General features: G+C 46.5%; 11 protein-coding genes across 11 annotated transcripts; 3 read left to right on the plus strand and 8 right to left on the minus strand.

The window, feature by feature from the left end:
• Positions 1-323: 323 nt before the first annotated feature.
• Positions 324-1,044, minus strand: LY89DRAFT_674360 (uncharacterized protein; the record flags this gene model as incomplete). Its single annotated transcript, XM_018213435.1, has 3 exons — positions 324-668; positions 746-896; positions 962-1,044. The coding sequence occupies 3 exons, from the start codon at positions 1,042-1,044 to the stop codon at positions 324-326; spliced, it is 579 nt and encodes a 192-aa protein (XP_018065356.1).
• A 3,165-nt stretch (positions 1,045-4,209) lies between these two features.
• On the plus strand, positions 4,210-5,307 carry LY89DRAFT_654629 (carbonic anhydrase). The gene is made up of 2 exons (XM_018212309.1): positions 4,210-4,467; positions 4,511-5,307. Exons 1-2 carry the CDS (start codon positions 4,305-4,307, stop codon positions 5,200-5,202), a joined length of 855 nt encoding a protein of 284 aa, XP_018065357.1. The 5' UTR covers positions 4,210-4,304; the 3' UTR covers positions 5,203-5,307.
• Positions 5,308-5,841: 534 nt separating this feature from the next.
• Positions 5,842-6,473, minus strand: LY89DRAFT_234750 (uncharacterized protein). The gene is made up of 2 exons (XM_018206055.1): positions 6,263-6,473; positions 5,842-6,214 (listed from the first exon to the last, which is right to left on the minus strand). The coding sequence occupies exons 1-2, from the start codon at positions 6,272-6,274 to the stop codon at positions 5,891-5,893; spliced, it is 336 nt and encodes a 111-aa protein (XP_018065358.1). The 5' UTR covers positions 6,275-6,473; the 3' UTR covers positions 5,842-5,890.
• A 1,978-nt stretch (positions 6,474-8,451) lies between these two features.
• On the plus strand, positions 8,452-9,319 carry LY89DRAFT_654631 (uncharacterized protein; the record flags this gene model as incomplete). Its single annotated transcript, XM_018212310.1, has 4 exons — positions 8,452-8,601; positions 8,649-8,785; positions 8,841-8,949; positions 9,016-9,319. The coding sequence occupies 4 exons, from the start codon at positions 8,452-8,454 to the stop codon at positions 9,298-9,300; spliced, it is 681 nt and encodes a 226-aa protein (XP_018065359.1). The 3' UTR covers positions 9,301-9,319.
• Positions 9,320-9,826: 507 nt separating this feature from the next.
• LY89DRAFT_563994 (ankyrin) lies at positions 9,827-10,201 on the minus strand (the record flags this gene model as incomplete). Its single annotated transcript, XM_018208507.1, has 1 exon — positions 9,827-10,201. A coding segment is annotated over one exon (375 nt), but the record flags the coding sequence as incomplete, so codon positions are not given.
• Positions 10,202-10,624: 423 nt separating this feature from the next.
• On the minus strand, positions 10,625-11,179 carry LY89DRAFT_536512 (uncharacterized protein; the record flags this gene model as incomplete). The annotated part of the gene is made up of 2 exons (XM_018208106.1): positions 10,625-11,068; positions 11,120-11,179. Coding segments are annotated over 2 exons (504 nt in total), but the record flags the coding sequence as incomplete, so codon positions are not given.
• Positions 11,180-11,964: 785 nt separating this feature from the next.
• Positions 11,965-13,255, plus strand: LY89DRAFT_688969 (uncharacterized protein). Its single transcript, XM_018215815.1, has 3 exons — positions 11,965-12,272; positions 12,328-12,644; positions 12,694-13,255. The coding sequence occupies exons 2-3, from the start codon at positions 12,355-12,357 to the stop codon at positions 13,211-13,213; spliced, it is 810 nt and encodes a 269-aa protein (XP_018065362.1). The 5' UTR covers positions 11,965-12,272; positions 12,328-12,354; the 3' UTR covers positions 13,214-13,255.
• Positions 13,256-14,161: 906 nt separating this feature from the next.
• LY89DRAFT_688970 (aspartate racemase) lies at positions 14,162-15,447 on the minus strand. The gene is made up of 2 exons (XM_018215816.1): positions 15,028-15,447; positions 14,162-14,956 (listed from the first exon to the last, which is right to left on the minus strand). The coding sequence occupies exon 2, from the start codon at positions 14,947-14,949 to the stop codon at positions 14,221-14,223; it is 729 nt and encodes a 242-aa protein (XP_018065363.1). The 5' UTR covers positions 14,950-14,956; positions 15,028-15,447; the 3' UTR covers positions 14,162-14,220.
• A 992-nt stretch (positions 15,448-16,439) lies between these two features.
• On the minus strand, positions 16,440-17,425 carry LY89DRAFT_688971 (cytidine deaminase). The gene is made up of 3 exons (XM_018215817.1): positions 16,944-17,425; positions 16,750-16,831; positions 16,440-16,693 (listed from the first exon to the last, which is right to left on the minus strand). Exons 1-3 carry the CDS (start codon positions 17,291-17,293, stop codon positions 16,628-16,630), a joined length of 498 nt encoding a protein of 165 aa, XP_018065364.1. The 5' UTR covers positions 17,294-17,425; the 3' UTR covers positions 16,440-16,627.
• Positions 17,426-17,580: 155 nt separating this feature from the next.
• LY89DRAFT_786673 (NAD(P)-binding protein) lies at positions 17,581-19,059 on the minus strand (the record flags this gene model as incomplete). The annotated part of the gene is made up of 7 exons (XM_018223008.1): positions 18,798-19,059; positions 18,672-18,741; positions 18,577-18,600; positions 18,021-18,491; positions 17,898-17,962; positions 17,791-17,847; positions 17,581-17,742 (listed from the first exon to the last, which is right to left on the minus strand). The coding sequence occupies exons 1-7, from the start codon at positions 18,861-18,863 to the stop codon at positions 17,581-17,583; spliced, it is 915 nt and encodes a 304-aa protein (XP_018065365.1). The 5' UTR covers positions 18,864-19,059.
• Positions 19,060-22,677: 3,618 nt separating this feature from the next.
• Positions 22,678-24,252, minus strand: LY89DRAFT_625380 (uncharacterized protein; the record flags this gene model as incomplete). Its single annotated transcript, XM_018211072.1, has 4 exons — positions 22,678-23,336; positions 23,386-23,914; positions 23,971-23,998; positions 24,050-24,252. Coding segments are annotated over 4 exons (1,419 nt in total), but the record flags the coding sequence as incomplete, so codon positions are not given.
• Positions 24,253-24,481: the final 229 nt, after the last annotated feature.

Raw genomic sequence — 24,481 nt, forward strand, 5'->3', positions numbered from 1 at the left:
CCTCAAAGTATAGCGTATGTTCAGAGATTTAAAATCACAAATTTGAACTTCTTTCTTTTTCCTATTCTTTTCTACTAAAGTACAGCCAGCTTATCTGGATATGCTAGGAGAGAAATAGCGAAAAAAATTCAAAAATTCAAGAAAATACTAAAATTAAGATTAAGAGTTCGAAACATAGGAATCACAAATCAGGGTCACAAAGCACAAGAACAAGAAAGTTTATTTGTGGAATTCATTTTTTGGCGAGCATTTTTAATGCCGCAACGAACCCATTCTCCCGCATCTCAAGCATTAGCACCAAGTAAGTTTGAATGTCCGAAAGATCATCCGAACATAACAGCCACCAAAGTTACCGAGCCCAGAAAAACACCAGAAACCGCAACTCGCTTGCCATCGCTCGCGCTAGTCTGCTTTGGGGCAGATGCGGTCGGAGTAATGTGGATGGTCGAACTGGTCTCGGAGTTTGACAAGCTACCAGTACTGGTCGTAGTTTCAGTAACTGACGAGTTGGCAGATGTTGGAGACGAGTTCGGAAATTGTGGGGAAGCGGTGACGGTCGTGAAGCTCGATGTACCAGACGTAGTAGCGACATATGATGTGGATTCAGTCGGGACGGTCGAGGAGGACATTGAGGTGGTGTCGGTCAGGTGAATCGGAGTGGAGGAAGTCTGTTTCCAAAAACGTTAAAATCGGGTTATCAATGTGGTGGAGGAGAGAAAGGGGATTCGCAGAGGAAAGATCTTACTGTAGAGACAGAGATGACAGAGGGCGGGGTCGGGATTGAAGTGGTTGAACATTCGGTGGTCGTGAAGGTATCGATGACAATCACACCGGCGGAACCAGCGCAGTTGGTCGCGCTAGGGCCACAGGAGATGATGGTCAAGGTGGTGGATTCGCTGCGCAAGATCAGTCAAGCTTTTACGAGGAAAAGAAGCGCACGGTGGATGGATGAAGTACTTACGTCAGGGTTGGGATCATGTCCTTGATAGCTGCGGCCGTAACAATCAGCCCGAACAGGGCGACAAGGATAGAGACGAAACGCATGGCGAAGTGCGATGAGGGTATTTTGATTGTGTAATAGAAGTTGGAAGCGCGAACGTTGAGAGTAGGCGACTGAAGATCGAAGATCAGAAGGGGAAATCGGAAGAAAGTGTGGTGTTTTCGGATGGAGAAAAAGCTTGTTGACAGGTGAGAACCGGGAGTATATATAGACGTTGGAATGGAGCCTCACTAGCGCAATCACCAGAGCTCTGGAGCTAATCACTAGAGAGCCGAACCTAATCACTCTCCCTAGAATCCATTATAGGACAGAACCTAGCTCGATCTGCATAGCGGCGGTCACGAAATCACCAATCATCACGTAGAGACAAGCGAGACCTTATAAGCTGAAGAGACAGCCATCCGAACAAGATACAACAAGATACAAAGATTGGCTTCAGGCCACGAGGACTGCTCCAACGTTCAGTGTTGGTTCTAAAAAGAAATTTTCGCGCCAAGATCCATGATCTTTCTTTTGATACGTGAAACAATCTGTTCGTCGCCCAGCCAAGTGGCTGTCCAAGGCCAGATTGCAGCCAACCCCTACCCAAAATCTGCAGGACATGTAGACCCCAGTCCTGCAGAGGGTTATCATTCAGTCAACGTTGGGTAGCCAAGTCTTCTGTTTGCAATGATAAGGCAGCTTCTTTATCTCGGGATCCTCCAACATGGCGTTCTGCAACAACGGCCGCTTGCAGCGCCCCTGCAATTGCGGGATCATACTTGGGTGAGGTTACACACCATGATGATCTTCGAATAGATGTATGGCTGAGCTTACACAACATCTAATTCTTTCAGATCAATCCAACAGATGAGTAGCGCTTGCTGTTTCATCTCAATTGCACGAAAGCAGAGCATTCAAAGAAGCAGCTCGTGGATCAAAAGTAGTGAGACACGTGACTTGTCCAATTCGAAGTATGAAAGCGGGTAACTACTTCTCGCTTGAGCCTTGATGAAACTTCACCAGATAATGTAAAAGTACGGAGCAGTATCTTCGGTATTCGACCATTGAAATGACATCGCAATCATGTTTCTTTGCTAAATATAGTCATGCATAGACAGTTCCAACACTTGTTGGTGGTCCTTCAACGTTGGCCGGCTGTATGACAGGCAGCCTAGAATCAGACGTTTCCAGGCATTCCTCCTCTCAGTCATGCCAGATATACCGAAGCTTGTTGTTCCTTGGGGGTGTTCTAGTATATTACTCGTCGCCAAACATCGAGGCAGGGCTTCGAGGATGCGGGAACTTGAGGGGCAAAGTGCCTCGAGACACTCCAGCTGTCCGGAGCGAAGCCGCTTTAATCGGAATATATAGTTATTCTCCATTCTCAGCAGTTTTATTCTTGTTCAAGAACTGTTGAGGTTGTTGCCTTTGTTCGAATATGGACGATGGAGATCAAATTAAGGTTTAGATCCGGCCAGTGCACAAGTGGTCCGAGCGTTATGGCATCCACCAATATTCCAATTTCAAGTCCTTCACTGTCTGCGTCAGTCTTCCCCATGTATTATTGTCTTGCCTCCAGGCTCAAATACAGCCTGACAGTAGAGCTTACCTGTCTTGCAATGCGCTTTCTGCCACTTAAACGTCGGAAACTCAGGTATGGGTGGCCAGCTTCTGTGATATCTCTTCCTGGGATGGAGAAAGATTGAAAAGAAGTTGACGGTGAGGCTGGTTCTGTGTGCTATATTAGCGCCGGAGTTTATAGATACCGACATTCCTGATAGGTATAAGCCGATTCTCGGCCGCACTAGCATTTCAATCTCGAATCTTTCATGTCTTTGGTCGCGTTCCATCAGCATATTTCTCCTAAGTCGTTGTATTTGCCTCAAGCATCAGAATGAGGTTGAAAAGAGAATTCACCTACACTGCGCCCTGCTTTGCACATTGGATCTATACCATCCTGCAGTGGGGGTTGTCATTTGTTGTTGTACTCTTTGAGGTTGAAAACGATTGAAAGGGACTGGTGGAAGCTTCTGAATTCTCAAGATAAGACTTGTTCTATATTAAAGTAAGTTAGCGCCGGAGCTTATAGATGCCGACATTAATCTTACGGCAGGAGCTAGGAGAGGCAGTTCCTCTTCCGATCTCGAGTCCCAAACAATCTCCATCAACAGCCACTCAGTGTGCAACTCGTAGTAACGATCTGTATCTTGTGGGCCTGTGGATAGACTACTTGCAGATGCAGTTGTATGAGTTGGAAGCAAGCTCATCAGAGCTGTGGTGACCATGATTGTCGCAGATTCCATTGTCGGAAGGTTTGTGTTTGTCTTGAACACAAGCGAGCAGGAAAGGCAAAGTCAGGATTCTCTCGATAAGGAAGAAAGATACAGCATTGTGGCGTGTTTTGGGATTCTTAGCTTTCCCACTAACACAGAAACGCCCACTTGGCAAACTTGAATCTCTGGCTCTTTCCGTCAAGACAAAATCTATAATTCACGCCATTGCAACAATCCTAAATTGCATGTACCATGGTTTTGGTGTTGTGTAGAAGATTGCTATGTTCAGATAGTCTTTCAGCTCACATGTACCCGCTAAACAGAGTCTGACCATGTTCTTCGCTGACATCCGACAACGGACTTTGGAGCTAGCCCATCTTATGCTTGAATCTTCAAGTCATCCTTGAGGAAAGGTGGCCAACCTCACTCAAAGGTAACAAAGTTATGGAGGCCAGTGCAGAACTTTCCAGTTGTTGCCGAAGTCTTCAGCACGCATTACCCAGGTCTTCTCGCAGTCTCGCAATCCACGACCCAAGAGCTCATTCCAGCTCCGACCTATTTGATTTCCAGAACATCCGCTCGAAATTTCAGTCAGCCTGCGCCACTGACAGCCGACAACTCGCATTTATACCACTTCCATTTTGTCTTGGCACTAAAACTCTCGACGTTCGGATTGCAACCTTATATCCGAGCTCCAAGATCCGAGACCGCAGCGCCGCCAAGGCATGCCAGAAGCTTGGCCTCCTTGTGGTTCTAAGCCATTCTGAGCTCTAAGATTCACGAGAAAAATAAAGTTTGTATGCCTTCACGCAGCCTTGGGGATTGCTTGGCGCAATTATATCTGCCAAGAGTCTACGCGTTCAATCTGATGACCAAGTCCGTCATCTTCTCACGAGATAGACGAAATCGAGAAAAGTCAATTGATACCAGGATTTGACGAAGCTATAAAGATGAGTCCAATCGTCTTGTATATGGATTGAAGTGGTACGGATAATTCTCTTTGACATTGATCAGTGCCCTTTTCAAGTCAAAACTCTGTTCATTCCATCATGTACTCTTCTTTCTTCAGCATCGCGACATTACCATTCTTCATCGGAGCAATTTTTGCGTGTCCACAGCACGATACACATACCAACTCCCCCAACAAGCGAGCTACAGGAGGTCAAGATTGGGCGTACGAAGCCTCGTACAATTGGGGCATGGTAAACCCAAGTAGGTCGCTATTTCCGTATCAGCACCAACTAACCATCCTCAGACTACACAACTTGCCAAACCGGGACGACTCAGTCACCAATCCAACTGCTTCTCACCCAGGGCCTCGCACAAAACCATCTTCCAAATTTCAGCACCTCAACCTATACTTTAGTTCCAGGTACGCTCTCAAATTGGGGTTACGGTCCTGCCTTCACAGTCAATACATCCTCCTCGATCTCATCTGCACCGTCATTCACGTACCTCGACTCCAACTCTCAGAACACAACATTATACCTCAAAGGCTGGCACATCCACGCACCAGCAGACCACTCCGTACAAGGCGACCGCGCAAAAGCAGAGCTTCACCTCGTGCACATCGATTCTTCAGGCGCAGAAGCAGGCGTGATCGCGATCCGAATCGACCCAGGGAACTCCAATTCTGAATTCTTCTCACAATTCCTCCCATCCTCCTCGTCTCAAAACAACATCACCTCGCTCCCGAGCTTCAATTCTCAAGCCACATTGCCAATGCAGCTAGATATTTACCAAATTCTGAGAGAAGTTAATATGTTTAGTGATTTCTGGACGTATATGGGCAGCTTGACATCCCCACCCTGTACGGAAGGTATTAGGTGGTGGGTTGCGCGGAATACGCTTTTCGTGGGGGTTGATCAGATGAGGGATATCTTGGGGGTTAGTACATTTTCCGCGAGGGTTGAGCAGGAGGTTTGGTTGCATGGGATTAATGTTTGATTGGATCAGCTTGGGAAAGTTTGATCTCAGCATATTCCCGAAAAAGTGAAAATAGGCTTTGGTTGGAAGTAGGCGTGCGGAATATTGCTGCCTCTTGATTTGGTGCAAATTCATTTTCCTCAGCAATTTGTTGCTTTCGAAGGAGTTATTGTATTGCTTATAAAGTCTCGTTTCACTTCAAGATATTTTGCTTCTGATTGTGAACAGATCATTCTCCACCTTCCTACAGCCTTGGATATTCTGATAAACCACGGTTCTAGTCACATATTTACTCATTCTTTGTCGCAGATAAGGAGAACAACATGCGTTTAAAACCTACTCAGTTGGTAAATAAGGAAGGCTTGTAATCACAATTAAACAAGACTTGGATATACTTCTTCGCTTAATTTTCCTGCCCCTTATCCGGTGACCTTTGAGGATCCTTTTCTAATGTCACAATGTAAGATGGCGCCATGTGATCTCTTGAGAGTTAATGTAACTCGAGACGACGATGGAATTATGGAACATTGCAGGCTCCCGTTGTCTCTCGGTCTGTTCTGCGTCAATATGCTCACAGGATGGGAGAAAGAGCGCCGCAGACGACGAAAGTTTTCGTAGTTCGACAACTTCTACGTAGAAATGAAACATTGTATTTCATGCTATCAGGACATTGTTACCAGAATGTGGTACTCATAGAAGAAAATGCCTTTCAAAACATCGTTACTCGCATCGGATACAGCATTTGAAGGTATCTTCTAAACTGAAGTGGGTTCATGAACTCCGGAACTGGACTTGACGGCTGGCTGGGAGACGTAACTCCAAGGCCTAGGAGTTTCCGCTCATCTTTTGGAAACCAGATAAGAGGAGTCGACAACTCAGTCTTTTGACCTAACGCATTCTCGATCTCCCCAAAGACCTTAGTTGCTGGAGTGATGTATGTATGCTGTCTTCGTAGCTGGATAAGCTGCGATGATGTGGCCGAAAAGAAGGTGGAATGGGCCGTCGATGACCCAAGCACCGCAGTCGCCGTCGGCTAAGAAGCTTTAGTGCAAGAAATTCAAGGAAGTGTTGTGAGAGTTACTGAATATGCCATCAATGCATGTCACAGTCCAAACTTCTTGGAATTTCACGTGACCGAGAGGTTTCCAGTATGATGCCACACTCGATAGCATACATCTTAGATTTCTGCTACTGTTCCCGGTTTTGATCCAAACTTCGGTACATGTTGGCTCGCTTGCAACACGCGTTGGATACGACATATCTAAGATTTGAGACTAAAGGTTTTGGAGAATTGCTGAAGACGGATTAGAACAGTATTCTTGCCGCCCGTGCATCACTTACTTCGGCGAAGGGTCAAGTCCATGAGGCTTCTGTTCCAAGGCTTAGGTAAAAGCTGTGAGCCTTGGTTAAGGTCGATCAAAGCCCAGTCGAGGCCACTTTCTGGCATGGACTTGACGTAAAGGTCGCCAAGACTAGCATCTGGCTCACTACAAATTGCTATTCGCCGTTGATCGTCGAGCAGAACGATATCTGGTTGCACCAGTTGTGAACTCGCACGTAGATCAGCATAGGTACCATACTCCTTCGAGATCCCGGTGTCAAATGATGGCGATTCTTCCCAGATTGACGAGGTGGTATCTGCGGAAGTTAGATTGACGTGAGAGAGAGCATTAAAAGGCCGAACTTGCCCTCTCTTGAGCCCTCAGAAGAATATTCATCGTCTTCAAGGCACACTTGAGGTGCAATATCATCAAGAAAATTGAACTCATCGTCCTCATCGTCCTCATCGTCCTCGTCCTCATAATCCCAATCCCCCACAGTTTCCTTTTGATGGCTTGGCAAGAAAGCATGATTGGCTGTGAGTCCATACAATCCACTACCTATACGGAGGATACCTCCCATAGTCGCCTTTTTGGGAACGGAATATGGATCTTCTCCAACCACCAGAATAGATACGCCAGGCCGAATCAATTGATTGTCTGTATAGACACCTGGTCCCGGATGCGGACCCGGGATTTCATTACCTGCAATTAGAGTGGGAGGGCGAGCACACTCAGCCATCCTAACACTAGGATGCGCTTTTAGAATTTCCTTCTTGTGGACCAATTGTATGGCTGTCCGTCGGCAGGGCTTGCTCTTGCAAGCGAATAAAATCGTTGGGCTGAGTGATCTCGCGGCTCTGCCAATCATGAACTTGTCAATTTTGAATTCCTTGTCTTTCGTGTCGAGATGCTCAATTTGATCGTCAAGAAGATAAAGAATGCTCCTGCAGACCAATTTCCATACAAGGTGAGCTGGGCTGTCATCATTCAACGTCCAACACTTCTGCTTGTTGAAGAGACCCAAGGTCCCATGTCTGTCTCCAATTGATAATTCGGGATTGGGCCTATCTCTCGTCAATCGACAGTGGAGAGAATTGTAGGATTAAGCACGATCATGGAAGTAGACAGCGAGAGACAGAACAAATGACTTACCACGAAAGTGAACTTGAGGTGCTGGTCTGCGCAACCGGGGTTGACATAACTTGCAGAGGCTGTGGAAGTATAATCGCCTCGGAAACTATCGTAAAAATGGTCATTGCCCTCGCCATATGGATCGAAAATTATGATTGAAGTGTTGAGGTGTCTCTGCGAAAGAAGAAACCTCAGCTGCCACAGAATGGCACAGATAAAGCGCCCAGGCTACCGCTTTTTCTAAATGCGAAGACCAATTGGGAGCGCGATTATCAGCCATCAGAGAAGCAACGTGAGTCGGGCGTATTTGCAGGTAACGCGGGTGACTGAAGCTCTGAGCCAATCATTCTTTCATCTGGTGGGGGCTGAGTAGGGCCCCAAATTTCAGCCTCATTAATAAGAGCAAAGAAATTGTCTTTCACAAGAAAAGTATTTTCTAACAGAGCTCTTATGTCTTTGCTTGGTCGTAGAGTATATATAGACTCTAGCCAAGAATATAATGCGGTCACGCGAGTTCCCACTGTCTCTCGACTTGAGATCCGCAATATTTGAGGCTATCGCAGGCAACGTTACAGCAACCAGAAATTATCTTACCCAGACTACGACTTATTTCTCCTTCTACAGGAATGTTGTCGAAAATAACAATATTTGCACTCTCAATGGTACCCACGAACAGATCATCGACCGTATCCAAATGTTAAGGCAGCCTCATGCCACCAAAGCTTCTATCACCGAGCATCTGAAGCAGAAATACAATCCTAATGTTGATGATGCAGACTTAGGTGATGTCATTGACACAGCAGCACGGTTGCTATTAATGATATCTACTAATTCACCACTTATTGGCAAATCATCCGTCGTTGTAACAGGAGAGACACGACAGCAGGGAGCGTTATCCACCGTTATTGCAGACCATTTTGAGCCCCCTGTTTTGAATGAAAAAGTTAAACTTGACAAAGTTTTCAATGTGCGAAGTCTATTCTTTTTATTTAAGGCCTAGCTAACTATCTGCAGGCAAGGAATCTCCAGCAAATCTGTGGCATCAAGATCAGATGGACCAGCAATCTTGCAGATTACTTGATGATGAGAAATGATGACACTGCAGTGGAAATATTTCACTGTGCAGCTTTCTTAAGATGCCATGAAAATTCGTAAGTTTTTATTACGTTCGCGACTGGTATTTGACTTCAATTGACATAATGATAGGTCTCTCTTTCCAAAAGGATTTATTGAAGAAACGATCCAGACCCTGGCGATACTACTTCCGGAGCACAACAAAGATGTCAAGACTTGGTTTAAAAGCCAGCAGAAGCTTGTTCGAAAGCGAGGAAGACTTCCACTCGACAATGTAACACAAGCCATATCTCGTCAAACGCTGAAGATTGACACTGCGATTTTCCAGCTTGCACGAGAATGCGGCCAATTGAAAAAGTCTGTCCGTCAGATCAAAAACTTCGTGTACTGGCACGACCGCTTGTTAATTCTCAAACAAGTCTTCGATGAAGCGGAGCCTAGCACCGCGTCGCAATGGTGGAACGACAGGCGGAAGAAAGTCCAATGGTGCACGTTCTGGGTGGCAGCACTCGTGTTACTTCTTACGATCTTCTTCGGACTTCTTCAAGGAATTGAAGGCGCGCTGCAAGTGTATAAGGCGTTCAATCCGTAGAGATTGAGGGACTTGCAGCACCCGATTACCAATTGTTGGTGATGAAGGCTGGATCAGTTCATTTTTTAACGCCTCACTATGCTAGAGATAAAACTAATCCCTGTATTCGGTTGTCATTGGTCTATTCTTAAATGTCTGAATTGTTACTGCCAGCTGAGACGACTGTTGTGTCTAACAAAGGTGGTTCACTTCACGACTAGGTGCGTGGAGGCGCTCATCCATTCCCTAAATCAACCGTATCTCGATACACTGGTCGGTAAGTAAAGCGATAATCAGCATTGGAAGGAATGGTATCTTGGGGCGGTGGAGCGCGTGCTGATTCGATTTGGTGATCAGGGACAGGTAGCGGGTCCGATGAAGCATGGATGAGTGTTCCTGGACCGAGTGGCCAGTCCTCAGGGAGGTCTGGAGCTGGTGCATCAATATGTTGTGTTGATGCAAGGCCGATGGAAGGGAGCTGGATTGTCTCGAAAGATGCTCCGTACTGTAGTAGTAACTTGACAACCTCGAAATGTCCACCAGTATTGGCGGCCTCCAGAGCACGACCATATTTCCCACCTGGCATATCAACCCCAGCACCTCTCACGAGGAGAGAGCGTACTGCACCGGAATTACCTGCATAACACGCGACCTGTAGGGCTGTACATTCCCCTTCGCCTCTGGCATTGATTTCAGCCCCATTTCTGTGTAGTGCTTCGACGATAGCAACATTGCCAACCCAAGCGGCTGCTTGGAGAGCATTTCCGTAAGGACTTCCAACAGCATTCACGTTTGCACCTTTCTCTAGCAGAATCTGTACGACATCAAATCGAGCTCTCGAAACAGCTGCACAGAGTGCTGTTCCATGTAGAGGACTTGACTGCTCTATCCGTGCTCCTTTATGCAGAAGGAGTCGGACAATGGAAGCATGCCCTTCCGCTACAGCAATGTGAAGGGCGCTGGTGCCCGAGGGACCTTTACTCAGGGCATTTACAGCCGCGCCCTTTCTCAAGAGTAAGGCGACAATATTGACATGTCCAGATGCTGAAGCGGCGTGAATAGCTGCTCCATCGGCTCCTGGCTGCCCATCCGGATGAGCTCCAGCTGAAAGGTAGGCTCGCACTTCTTTCTCGCGATTCGCTCGAGCGGCTTCGATGAGACGTGTGGTGAGTCTTTGGCGGCCTTCCTCAGTATTTCCCTCACCATCTGGTATGAGAATGTCCGTCCGTGAAAATCTCTTGATAATGGACTTAAAACTATCCCTCTTTCTTGCTTTCGGGGTTTTCAAATCCGAGACTCTAGTCTCAATGCTCGTACTTGATTCAGCTGCGGATGGAAGCAGTGGCTGTAGGCGATATTTCTGTACTTGTCGTACAATATCCATGAAAGATTCTTGTATATGCTTTCGATTCTTGGCCGAGCTTTCCGTGAACTCGCAACCAAGTTCTCGTGCCAATGCGTACCCTTCTTGTGTTGAGACTTCGCGTTCGGTCACGCGATCAGACTTATTCCCAACCAGAAGAATTGGGAATTTCTCAACACCCTTGACATGGAGAACTTGCGCATTGAAGCGCTGGATACGTCTGAACGAACTCCGACTGGTAATGCTGTACACGAGCACGGCTCCCTCGCTGTCTCGGATCCATTGCTCGCGAAGAGCAGTGTACTCTTCTTGGCCCGCTGTGTCGAGAACTTCTAGCATGCATGATTTGCCATTAATGTCTAATTGCTTGCGATATGTATCTTCGATCGTTGGATCATAAGTTTCCACGAAGTGATTCATAGTCAGCTGTCGTTCGTTAGTACCTCAGCCTCACTTGTGACAAGGAGTAGGACAAACTTGGATGACCATCGCTGTCTTCCCAACGCCCCCATCTCCAAGTACCACGAGCCTATAAAGATCCAACTTGGGTCCCATATTGTGTCTTTATATATTGCATCTGGAACATTGTCTCTCACTGAGGACAATGGTGGTTCATGCGAGGATGAGGCTGGCGGCAAGAGCAAGCGATCTCCAGCTGAACTCAGCCACCACAATCTGGACTTCCGTGCCTGAGGCATCAGACTTTTCACCTCGGACAAGTCTAAACCTTCTCACAAAGCTGTATATAATTATTTCACGATTTATCAACCAGAAAAATGACGCCGCTTTCGCAAGGCTCCGTATAACTTCCAGGTCTCCAACCTAACACCGTTTGCCTTGCCGCTCCCCAGGCTTCACATTGACCTCCACCTCAGGGCAACTTCTCATCTGTCGGATAACTATCCGGGATCCGGGTCAACTCGCCTCGATGGCGTTCTCAGTTGGTGGTGTTACTTGAGTCTACAAGAACTGGCCTGACTGGTCCAATCTGATTCTTGAAGTGGAAAGAAACCTACTCGGGGAGATGGCAACATTCATCCGAACTGGACATTCAATAGCCAAGACCGTAGGGCAGGTAGGTATAATTTTCCTATTATTTGATACCTGGCGGGTATATAGCTATACTTCTACACGATTATTTACTATAAATACCCGAGGAGGGTCTCTCACAACATGAAAGAGCTTTCCATGGCTCTGGTCTAGCTTCCCAAGTTCCAAATCAACGTCCTCAAAGCAGCCCTTCAAATTTTCTTGTTAATGTAAACTTCAGCAACTCAAAAACTCTTCATGTTTGCTCTTTTGTAGCATTTTAATTGAACGCAGTGTCCCTCAACCTCGAGACAGGGCTTATATTTTAGCTTCAGGTTCGATACTTACCATCAACCAACATTCGATACAAACAACAGCCACTAGTCACAAGTTCCAAAATTATTGCTACGTTTAGGTTCCCAGATGCAAAGCGGCCTAGTGCGCCTCGGATTCTTAACATGTTTTTGCGTTTGGCATCCTCCTTCCCTACCACTTCAAGCTCCCCACCTCAAATCTTGCAACTCAACCGTTTGCGCCAATCACACCAGACATAATCCATTGAGTATCATTCGAGAGTCCAGAATACTGTCACAATCACAAAGTAAAAAACCAATTGCGCCCCTGTCTGCTGAAGTTGCTATGCTAAACTTCCGTAGGTTTCTACCACAGTCATATCCAAAGTCATGGCTGAAGAGTATCCTTACAAGGAGGTGCACGCTCTCTTTTGCTTCTGGGACAACTCTCGCTCAATAAATTTCGAAATGGAAGGCCTTGAATCCAGTTTGCAGAACTATGCCCTGAACTCCATATCACAATTGCATTTCAGAAGTAGCATCAAGAACGAGAACGGCGCAGATTTGGATGACATCAGAAGCTGGATCAAGAAATACTCGCATCCGGATCATTTGCTTATCTTTTATTGCAGTGGTCACGGCGAGGCCGATAAGTGTGGGAGATTAACCCTATACCCGCAGTTTGTATATGAAATCCCCGTCGACGTTGAGACGCTAAGAGAACTATAGGTTTCGGCCAGCCAAAGACCTCATAGAAGACCAAAACTGTATTGAGTGGCCATCCCTGTACGAGGCACTGTGTACCCATTCACGCTCGGACATATTGATCTTGATGTATTGCTGCGATGCAGCGGCAGCCATCAACGACATGCCTCAGGACCTCACGACGTCAATTACCGTCGAAATCATCATGGCGTGCGGGGCCAATGAACTCGCTGGAGGTCCAGGAGTTACTTTCCATACAGCCTTAGTTGCTACCCTGAAGAAGATGGCTATGAATCGTCACCCATTCTCTGCCGCGGTTCTTGCTCGAGAAACGGCGTCTCAAATGCGCCGCTGGAAGAGCCGCATCACAGTCCTGATCGGCGAGAGACACCATAATCACTTCTCCATACCAATCTATTTTAGATCCCACAACGGATCTGCGCAACGACCAATACTCCTAAAGCCTTCCGGAGTTAAACACCCGATCCGGCAGAGAAGGGCTATAGCAGACATCATGGGCGCCGAAAATTCATGGCAGAAGTGATAATGGCGACGATCCAGACAACTAGCCTCACCTAAGCTTAGGGCATCATAACAATGAATACTTCCATGGAATAATAGACTCAAGTTTTCGTGATGTTTCATACCGCATGTGTAAAACAAAGACGGATTTCGTTCACCGCTTGTGGACGTGGGTCTCTCATCCTCTCGATGTTCCACTTAGTTAAGCTCTCTACTCTTCATTAATTCAATTTCTTTAGATCTTCGAGCTCCAAGCATTCCCTAAGCTCCAAATACACTGTTACAATGCGGTGCAATTATTTCGTTGCTAGACTATAGCGCATTCCGCGCACTCAGCGCACTCAGCGGGTTCAGCGGGTTCAACGCACGTAGCGCAGGTAGCGCTTTTTACGAGGTGCAAGGCATAGTACTCCAACGCTGTACGGCGCCTAATAAGGCCTGCTATCTTCCAAGTCTCTGATCGCTAAAAAACCTAGGTTATCAATCTCTATAGCTCTCTAGAGCCTTCAATCATCTGAACAACGATGCCTACTAACTCAAATTCATAAGAGGGAAAGTTGAATAGGCCAAAGGTGTAATACAAAAAGTCTTACCAAGCTTGGGGGAAACATAAATTGTAATCCTGTATGAAGTCCTCGAAAGATGAACAGTGCGGGGTAATTGTCTTGCCTGCACCATCCATTCACTTTTACCATCGCTCGTCCTACGTAAGTCGCTGGCTCCTTCTTTTGGCTTAGCTCGAACTAACTCCCATATAGATTCGAATAAGCAATTTTTAGTCCCAGAATTAGCAGCCGAGTTAGAGCATATAGATTTAAGAGACAGTAATCGCTCAAAACAAAGCAAGGCCGGAGTAGCAATGGTTAAATACCCATTACGAAAAGAGGCCGCTAAGGAGAAATAATGGTTCGCCCTTGTACTAAGCATTCATCATGACCTGTCTCATCATGATGAATTGTTAATGTTTTGTCAAAATTTTCTATGATTTTTGGGGGGCTCGGCTCTAAGTGGCTGAATTTTGGTATATCGTTACAGGATAAGCGATTTGTTCTCCTTTCGACCTTCAATTCCCATTGCCCAGTCAGCAGCAGCTATCGCGTGAATGTGAGCAGTATCAAACACCGGCAGCTCACTGCCGCCCTCATCTACCAATAGCCCTATTTCCGTGCAACCTAGAATGAGACAATCTGCGCCTGCCTTTTTGAGGTCGGCAATAATCTTATAATATTTCTCCCGTGATGTCTCGTTGATTATGCCGTTACAGAGCTCGGTATATATCACATCATGTACAGTTGCTCGACCTTCCTCCTCCGGGACAATGACGCGTAGCCCGAACTCTTCCGTGAGTCGGGCTTTGTAGAAGTCTTTCTCCATAGTAAAACGCGTGCCCAAGAGGCCGACACATTTATACCCCTTTTTCAAGATGGCCCGGGCCGTGGGGTCGACGATGTGAATGAGAGGGAGTTGGGAGGCGCTCTCGATGTTAAGCGAGATGAAGTGCATGGTGTTGGAGCACAGCACAATCCCCTCTGCGCCCGCCAGCTTCAGCTTCACGGCTGCTTCGTCCAGCAGCAGGCCTGCTTCATCCCACTTTCCCGCATGCTGGAGTTCTTCGATCTCCGCAAAGTCGAAGGAAAAGACGATACAACGAGCGGAATGCAGACCGCCTTTGACTTGTCGCACTCGACGATTGATTTCTTGATAGTAAGTTACGGTGGACTCCCAGCTCATGCCACCGAGCAAGCCTAATGTCTTCATGGTGTCTCTGGTGATAGATAAGCTTCGGAAGGATCTGAAATTGATTGCTAGGTTGAAAATAAATTGGAAAAGACTTACCTCCACCAAGGGAAATGAGGGAGGAAGCAAAAGTACCAAGCGTACAAGTATATCGTTGTAAAGCTGTCAGAATAGGGGCAAGCACTATAGCCGATTGTGGAATGTAATTGATCGAGACAAGTTCTATTTGGGCAGTCTAAAAATGTTACGAACGGGGTGAAGAAACCGGATTCTAGCCACATCAAAAAGTGAAGCTGTTATGGTAATAACAGTCCGATGCTATGACTTCGGCGCTCGACAATGGGGACTGATGCAAACTTCCTGGAGCTCGTTCTAGCTGCTCTGAATCCCTTTTCCTAGGAGTTGACAGTCTTAATAGCCGCGAGACCAAGGATAAGTAAACCCTAGGCAAGATAGGTGAGCAAGGGTTACGAGGTGGAGCACAGAATAGAAACGAATGAGGATGAGTGAGGTTAAAGTGAAGCGCAGGTAAGCGCAGCGGCGTCACGTGCCAACACCACCTTGTCCAAGGGCAAGGTCAAAGTGGTTGTAACTCTGGTGATTGTCACAGTCTCTGGATTCATAGTCTGCTTTGTAGACATGGACTAGACTATTTTCTTGACGTTGACTTCGTTCTCGAAAAATGGTAGACATTCAAGTTGTCATTCTGTGAAACTTGAGCCTAACGTGGCGAGTTCGAGAACGAAACAGCATTCCACCTTCATGAGGCTGCACGACCAAAGACTAAGTCCTATCGGTCTTTGGTAGAGCTATATTCGTTGGCTGGTGGTGACATGGATCTAATTTGGTAAAAGGGGAGAGGAAAAGCTCGAGTGAATAGCAAAAGTGGATCTCTCCATATGTACTTTATCTGTATGACCTAGAGAAAGTGAATGTGACAGCCATACATCTCTTAAGCTTCAGCCATGCTCAATGTCATAACTTTACATGTACCTACTATACTTTGGTATGAAAGGACTGATAGTGAAGCATCCTATGGACACTTCGCTGTATGTTATTGTTGCGAGCTTGAGACTTGCCTCCGTACGAAGACTGCTCTGGAGTTCTGTGGGGAGTGAGACTCGGTGACAAATAAATGCATGCAGATTGTAGTCCATATTCGCAACGCCAAAGGGCAATATGAACCGGAGTCGCTGAATGAACTGATTTGGGTTGGTCAATCCCATTCCTTCGAGCCCAGACTGAGAGAGCTTGCAAGACCAACACCACAATCACGCTTGCTTGCTCGAGTGTTACATCAAGAGAAAATCTCCATGATTTATATGCATATATTTTCAGCTTTCGAACTGAGGACCGTTATTATGCGGCCTCTAAGAAAGCTTGATAGCACCAGAAGCAGAAGCAAAATCGGGAGAAAGAGAAGTGTCGCGTACAGCATCGAGTCAGAGGCTCAGATATTTGGGCAGAGAAGCACATATGCTGGTTGATACCACCGTGGACATCTTTTTAGAGGATGGTAAAGATAGTCGTTGATTCGTCAAATGGTGGTCTTAATGCAGGGTGGAAATGCACCTCTATGAAACCCTCCCCGTTCCCCCAATAAGATCTGATCGCTCATAGCCTCTCTGTACGCCGGATAAATTCCATATGCCCACCTGTATAGCCCCATTTCACATGTAAATCATAGCAGATATGAATATCAGCCTCGCGCTGGCAGCGATCCTGGACGTGGGAGTGCTTCTGGACCGAATGAGAGTGGAAGCAACTAAAGGCAGTCAGTCGATACGCATACGATACCTGTACACATGGCACGGCACATACCTGCTCCAGTCTCATGACCACAAAATTGCCATCTTTATCAAACATGATGATAGGAGTCTGAAGCTCGCAGAACTCGCGGATACTACCAATCCTCAACGTCAGCCAGACCTCCAGCAAACCCGCAATACCATGATATCTTTTCGCAGACACCTAAATCCTCCAATACAGGAATTTAGGATCACTGGGATGCTCACAACTGCCTACACATCCCGCATGGGCTGGCTGGCGGGCTGATGTCTGTTGCGACTGCAATCGCCTTGAACTTCTTGTGCCCCTCCGTTATAGCTTTCCCAAACGCCACTCGCTCAGCACATGTTCCAACTGGATATGAGGCATTCTCTACATTCGCGCCATCGATATATTGGCCGTCGTCTGTGAGAATCGAGGCCCCGACGCGGAATTGAGAGTAGGGGCAGTATGCAGTAGCTTTGGCACCTGCGCTGCGTGAGTGGAGTGCGTGGAACTGGGTCGACTCAAGAGAGTAGGCTTTGCAGGTCTGAGAGACGTGCGCTTCGTCGGTGGAAGAGAGTATGGAGGTGGACATACTGTAGGTGGGAGGGAGAGTGGTAGAAATACGTCGAGAGAGACACAAATATGACGGATTTAGTGGCCGGAGTATCCCGTATTAGGAAGGAACGACGTTCTGGACAACAATTTAATATTTCTCCTCTATGGAATGTTCAGCATAAGATTGCACATCTTTTTGCTTCTCATGTGTGACGATATCATTTGGGATCGACCTCCCCCCACTTCGCATGGCACCGCGAGTCATTTGCACTTTGAATAACACCTAGCGAAGCGTCTATATTTTGAATTGGAAGATGTAAGATACTAAATTGGAACAGTCAACGGATTCATCACTGATGCACCTCCATCTACTACCATATTTGCACCCGTTATATAGCTACTGAAGCCGCTTGCAAGGAAACCAGCTACACGACCCACTTCAACAGGCAACCCAGAGCGTTCCAACCCAATATCCCTCTTCTGAGTCTGCAGAACAGTCAAAATATGTATTGGGGAGATCCTGGACCAACTTACCTCCTTCGACTGCAAGCTTGCAGGTGGAAATTGTGCAGTCATGCCCCGCATGTCGAACTTATATACTAGTCAGCTTGGTACCAAAGTACTGAACCCTCTGAACTCACGCTTTGGAGGTCAACACCTGCATCAATCTGGCCCGGAGAAATGCAATTGATCCTCACACCACTTCCTGCATTATGTTACAATCAGCGGTCTTCTTCCATACAATCTGTAGAAACGGCACACACCTTTCAAAACCGCAACACCAGCTCTTACAACACCCAACGCTGCATGCGATGACATTGTATAGCAAGGACCCCAACACCCTCCATATGTACTTGCAACAGAACTAACCACAATTATGCTTCCGTACTTCTGGTCCTTAGGTGCCGCATTCGGATACCCTTGCTTCGAGCATAGCTTTCCCATCGCAGGTGGCGCATACTTCAGTGCGAAGAACGGTGCCATGGAATTGGCTTCAAAGCACTTCTGCAGATCTGCTGGTGTGGTAGCTTCGAGGGAAGGTGGACCAAGAAGACCTGCAGAGCAGACCCAGACATCGAGACGACCCCAACTATTCAGGACATCGTCAATCAATCCCAATGTTTCATCCTCCTTTGCAACGTTGAACGGGTATCCTATGACCTTCGTGTTCGGGTATGCCTTGGCAACACTCTCAATTAGAGCTGTGTATGAGGAGCTCGTTCCCTTGTCGCAGGCTGGAATTCGTCAGACAAAGTTGTTCAATTGAAGAGGGGACATTTCGTATGTAGAGCAGCTATCGACAGTAACTTTTGGACATACCGTATATGCAGGCAGCTCCGTGAGCTATAAACATCAGCAATCGTTCAATGTCTCGAGCCTGTATGGGGAACGCGGGGTCAATGAGGGGCACGAACCTGCCAATTCTTCCACAATCGCATGTCCGACAGGTTGCTGTGCTCCAGTAACGATGCACACGAAGCCATACTATGCAGCTCTCGTCAATCTCATCCCAATGTATGGCCCAGTAATGCCAAACTCACCAGCTTCCCATCCGCACGGTAAGGACTAAAGTGCTCCGTGTCGGTCATTGCAACAGGAGATCCCATCTTACCACAGGAACAGCAGAGCAAAGAAAATATATTTCAACGAGCCAAGAAAGATACCTTGCCGAAACCAAGCAAGATAATCAAGAGAGAATACACTACCTACCTTTCAATCATCAACTTACGATAAGGCTATACGTGCCGTTCAACAAGCAAAAATTGGACATTTCCACGCGACGGAGATCTACGATCGGAAGAAGCAAATCGTGTGATGTAAGGTAATTGATAGGCTCTGTGATTGGTGGCCAGATTTTGGGCTGTTGAGCCGGTTGGGTGCTATTTCTCCTCGGTGAAAATAGCTCAGGTCCTCACAAGTTAAGAGTGCTTACATAAGCACCAGTGACTATCACGTGGACGGAGTATATCTTCGAAGAAAAAAAGTATTGAAATATGTCTTCTGCCCTCAATTTATATTCTGAATGCTCGAAACGTATCTACAGCTCATTGTAGAGATATGTCGTGAAAGTGCGTGGATAATCCTCGATCCTAGGTTTTATTTCCAGGTTAACAAGGTCTGAGATGGAGCAATGACCGAGATGCTTATGTTAATCCAAAGCTGCTTCAGCCCTCAGATAATTGTAGGAAACTGACAAACAATAATGGCAATCTCATTGTTCTTGCTTTACCACAGACATATGATAGCATAAAGTGTTCCAAAGTTTCCCCACGTTCAAACTTTTCACCATCCGCAGCCGTCAAAAGTCTTGACAACAATAGACAAAATGACAGCAATCAATCCTCCTTCTCAACTATCAAAGTTCCGGACGATATGATTTCCTTTCTTGGTCAGTAAGCAAGGCATCACAGCACAATGTCTGGCGTATCCCAGAACAATCAACACCAGTCATAGCCGCTGCATGTTCTGCTGGGAGCATGAATCGATATCCAAGGTATCTTGATTTCCCAAAAGCGTTAGACCATGCGGATGTGGGTTTATATACCTTTCTAAAGATAGAAAGTGAGCTTACGATAGTCGAAGAGGATATAAAAGCCTCAAAAAATTGGCAATACTAGAGACGAAAAAGGTTGATGAGACACTTGACAAGATTCATTGGACAAAATCCAAGTTCTTTACTAGATTGATGGAATAGCTAGCTTGCTGTTTAGACTTGCAAAAAGGTAGGGAAAGTGCCGTGGTTGTCATGCTCATTTATAAAGACTGTAGAAAAGGAAGGCAGTTTCGAAATTGACAGCACTCAGTGATTTAACAACAACAACAATAACGATTACCTAGGTAAGAAAGACAATTCCTTTATTTTGAAGCATGTCTGTATCTCGCCAGGTCATCGGGAACCTTGTAGCCTGGCTCACTGCGGGTCGGTTCTTGACGGAGTTGAGGTGGATACGCAATTTGAATGCTGCTATCCTGCTCCGCATAGGATAAGGCTTCTGGTACTTGTTGAGAAGAAGAGAAGAAGCGGGAGGTCGGCCGCGTTGTATTATAGATAGAAACGTGGAAAGATAAAGTGTGCTTTTTTTTTTCTAGAGCCTATTATTTACTACGACACATTTTGCAAATATTATTTATCATTGATTTAGCACTATTCACCTTCAGACAATCCAATGTGATAACAATTAGCTATTTAGATATACAGCAAAGCAAGGAATATGCTGTGATTATTGTATTTATTTACAAAGACTATAAAAACAAAAAGCAATTTCTAAATTAATAACACTCAATAACTTGACAACAACAATAATAACAATAAAGAAAAGGAAAAACAAAAAATAAGTTCGTTGTTTTGAAGCATATTTGTACCTGGCCTAGGAACCTTGTAACCTAGCTCACTGCGGGTTGTTGACAGAGTTGAGGGTACGGAACGTAATCGCCACGATCCTGCTCGTTGAAAAAAGAAGAAGCGGAGTGGGCGGCCGCATTGTATTAATAGACAGAGACGTGGAAGAAGCTTTTTTTCTAGAGCCCGTTATTCACCACTGCACGATTCCGCAGATTTGTCCGTCATTGATCTAGCACTATTCACCTTCAGACGGTTCAACTCTGTTTGACATCACTTCCAATTCACATTGCAGCCTCAAATACTACCCAGTCGATACTTCCCCGAGCTTGTGTTCTGTTGTAGAGGGTTGTAAAGACAGCGAACGTGGCTGCTTTGACTTTGATGGCAGGACGAGGTATATTCGGTTGCGGGGTAGGAAGGGCAACAGCGGGAGCAATGTCGATGTGCTGAGCTCTTGCAAGCAGAATTAGATCCCTTGAGAACGAAGGTCGATTTTCGATAAATCATATCTACCATGTCCGACCTGAAACAGTCCGCTCCCTAAGTGTTAGCTGACTTAAATACCCTCGTTATAGCCGACCATAGCACTAAACTAGATTTCTTTTACCAAAGCCTTATAAACGAATATTTTCCAAATATCAAAGGAAAATACAAATTACAAAAAGAAATAATGAGTAATTAAAGAAAAAGAAAAGAATTAGAACTAGCTATATCCACCGCAGAAGAACCTCGTGAGTTTGCAATCCAAGAACGAAAGGAGAGAAACAAGATTCGCCTTCCAAACTCCGCCGTCTTCCAATCCAAGCCAATTCTCGAAGCGAAAATCTCGCTTCGACCTCCCTATATGAACAAACCATCGTCCCTTCTTCAGAAATCAATCTAAACTCAAGATTCGGAATCTCCCCGCCGTCAGAGGGAAGATGGACGCCTTAGCGCCTGGCGTATTTGTCGCTTGGTACCGTCTGACAAGAAACGTCAGTCTCGTTGCGATTGTGGTGTTTTTTCGCGGACGCGTGTGTTTGTTACGGATTGTTTTGAAAGGACAGGCTGTTGTCAAGTATGCGGTGAAGGTGTTTAGATTGACAACGAAACTCGGAGAGATGACAACAATAATTGAATAGCAAGCAAATCAAAGTGGTGGATATGACACTGATGCTGGGAAATACTTAAGTAGGACTAGTATGGGGGAAGAAAATGGCATACGAAGAGCAAAGACTAAGCATAGAGGGGCGTCCCGGCCCAGTTGAGGGAGACCTTCGACGGTAGTGCTCAAGCTTGGTTGAGCTTCGAGACAGAGACTTTTAATTTATACAAAATCGTAGAAACAACAAGATGAGTAACTAGAAAATTGGATAATTCACTGGATCTCCTTCCTACCTGCCTAGCAAGCAAGCAAGCAATTGAAAAAGCTTCACTGATTCACAACAGCCAGAATTCTAAAATCTCCCTATATTCACTGAACACTGTGCCGGGCACGATGTTTGTAAGTATAACCGATGATATGCCTTCGGGGGACGAAGACCATAACTGATTGCTCTCCGGCTTCGTAAATGCCTGGCCTCTATTTGAAGCACGTCCGTATCAAATCCCAAAAACGAAATGACAAATGAAATAGAAAGTAAAGATCACTTCGTCAAATCACCAATCATCTGTCACTCAATATAATCGTACTTTTGGTTCAGTCATTTGTCATTGACGCATTATGCAGCAGCTACCAGGTAAAGTAGACAACCCACACCACCCATGCTTTTACAAACTTTTTTTCCCCATCCGTCCCAACCTCTATCTATTCAGATCAGATCCGGAAGAGAAGACGCGCACCGAGAAAGAAAAATGCCAGCAATGAGGTTGTTTTGTTTTGAATGCAATGTCGAAATAACACCCCAAAGGACCAGTGAAACCAGTCATGATAGACACAAATGCAATGCCGCTACGTACCAGTTTCGCCCGCCGAGAATGCTGCAAAACCAAGCAAGGAGATATTACAGTTTGTGGACTGAGCTGATGTATGAGTCGTCGGAACGAACAAGAGCTCAGATCAGAGGTGTGGTTTATGATTCTTCGGCACGGCGTGCGCCTCCTCGTGGGCCATTGGCACCGCCACCACCTCGTCCTCGTCCACGGTAGACATCGCCTCGGAATGAGCCTCGTCCACCGCGGCTGAATCCATCAGCACGACCTCGACCGCCACGGAAGTTGCCTCGACCACCTCGATTTCGTTGAATCTCCTGGAAGCCGTCATTGGGGTTTGATGCTGGTGCGGCAGGCTGTGTAGCAGTTAGTATAGAAATGAATTGTGTAGACAAGATACATACTGGACTATCTGGTTGGTCATCGGCCCAGCTTTGGACTTGAGATGGAGCAGCCGGCGTAGCAGTCACTCCTGTGTCGGTCTCAGTGGCATCACGAGGTACCTCGACCCATTCTTGAGATGTCGACAGGTCATTGCTTTGGTCCCAGTTGGCCTCCGCTGCAGCATTGGCAGCTCCGTCACCAAAACCCGCGTTGGCTGGAATGCCTTGACCTTCCAAAGTCGACTCAGTATGGCCGTTGGTCAATGTGGCGGTTGTAGGTTCGTCGAGCTCAGTCAGTCCAGCATTGGCAATTGTAGGATCGCTCTCAACTGGATACTCTGTGGTGGCAGCAGCAGGCTCCTCCTCAACTTCTTCTTCCTCGGCTTCTGGGGCGGGCATGATCGTTGGTGGGATGACCGATGCGATTTCCTTGAGATGGGCAACTATGTAAAGTTAGCATGTACATCTGGAGGAAGAATTATCCAGCCTTACAATCGACATCGAGCACCTCTCCATTGACAGACTTGACCTTCTCGCTGCTACCTTGAATCAAGTTCATCATAGCAGACACAGCAGTAGAGTCACCATGGTAAACTTGACCAAGCAGACCCTCAAGGGCCTTGCTCTCCTCCAGCTCTGCAACTTCCTCCTCGCTTCTTCTGATAGCAGCCAACTTCAAGAATTGTGAGAGGAGCAGCAAGTTGTCTTGTTGGTCCTTTGCGGCAGTAGCTTCAGCTTCAACCTTGGCAGCAGAAACAGCCTCCTCCAATTCCTTGTTGGCACGCTCTGTTAGAGTCTTCTCGAACTCGGCCTTCTCGGCTTGGGAAGCAGCTTTGTATTCCTGGTCGAACTTCTTATATTGGGCAATTTGTTCCTCCAGTTGTGTGAGAGATGCTTGGAGAGCTGGCTTCTTGAGGATCTGTGCTTTTTGGTCGGCATTGATCAGCTTGGTGGATACGAGCTCGTCGAGGGATTTGCCAGGGTTCGCAGCGACGACGTTATCAACTTTGGAGGCATTGGTCTAAGAACATAGGCATTAGTACATGGGGTAACAATGGATGGAACCGGGAATCTCACGATCTTCTTGTTGACATTGCGGATGTTCCTAAGCACAGGTTAGGTCAACACTTCCCCTCTGCGTTCAATAGACACTCACTTGTACAGCTCCTTGATGTAGGGACTCTCGTAGGAACCATCGCCACTGTTGCTCTCTGCGGTAGCACTTGGGGTATTGAGCTCGGCGACGGCTGGGGACTTGACAGCCTCAGACTCCGAAGAAGCGGCCTTGGCCTTCTTCTTCTTCTTCGCAGACTTCGACTCAGTCTTGACGGGAGGGTTTTGTGTGGCAGATGCAGCCATTGTGCGTATTTTGTGTGGTTTGTGGAGTATCGATCTGGGGAGCTTGGGAGGTAGTTGTGGTAGAATGACTCGTTGCGGAGTCGCGTGTAGATTTTTTTTGTGGGAAAATTCGCGAGGTATAAGATATCGAGATCGAAGTATCGGCTTCTAGGAGGTGTTGACTTACGTAGGGGGTAGGTATGAGTTGTATCTGAAGAGTTAAAGAGTTTCCTTTCTGAAGAGGAAATAT

The sequence above is a fragment of the Mollisia scopiformis genome (genome assembly GCF_001500285.1).
Source record: "Mollisia scopiformis unplaced genomic scaffold LY89scaffold_24, whole genome shotgun sequence".
In the NCBI taxonomy this organism is placed as follows: domain Eukaryota; kingdom Fungi; phylum Ascomycota; class Leotiomycetes; order Helotiales; family Mollisiaceae; genus Mollisia; species Mollisia scopiformis.

Excerpts from the sequence above, each read along its gene's own strand:
- LY89DRAFT_688969 (XM_018215815.1), top strand. The coding sequence starts at position 12,355 with ATGGCTGAAGAGTATCCTTACAAGGAGGTGCACGCTCTCTTTTGCTTC. Across the intron at positions 12,645-12,693 it reads AGATTAACCCTATACCCGCA|GTTTCGGCCAGCCAAAGACC; the intron begins GTTTGTATATGA and ends AGAGAACTATAG.
- LY89DRAFT_654629 (XM_018212309.1), top strand. The coding sequence starts at position 4,305 with ATGTACTCTTCTTTCTTCAGCATCGCGACATTACCATTCTTCATCGGA. Across the intron at positions 4,468-4,510 it reads TTGGGGCATGGTAAACCCAA|ACTACACAACTTGCCAAACC; the intron begins GTAGGTCGCTAT and ends AACCATCCTCAG.
- LY89DRAFT_688970 (XM_018215816.1), bottom strand. The coding sequence starts at position 14,949 with ATGAAGACATTAGGCTTGCTCGGTGGCATGAGCTGGGAGTCCACCGTA.
- LY89DRAFT_688971 (XM_018215817.1), bottom strand. The coding sequence starts at position 17,293 with ATGTCCACCTCCATACTCTCTTCCACCGACGAAGCGCACGTCTCTCAG. Across the intron at positions 16,832-16,943 it reads TGCGGGATGTGTAGGCAGTT|TATCCGCGAGTTCTGCGAGC; the intron begins GTGAGCATCCCA and ends GAGGATTGGTAG. Across the intron at positions 16,694-16,749 it reads TGGTCATGAGACTGGAGCAG|TTGCTTCCACTCTCATTCGG; the intron begins GTATGTGCCGTG and ends GACTGCCTTTAG.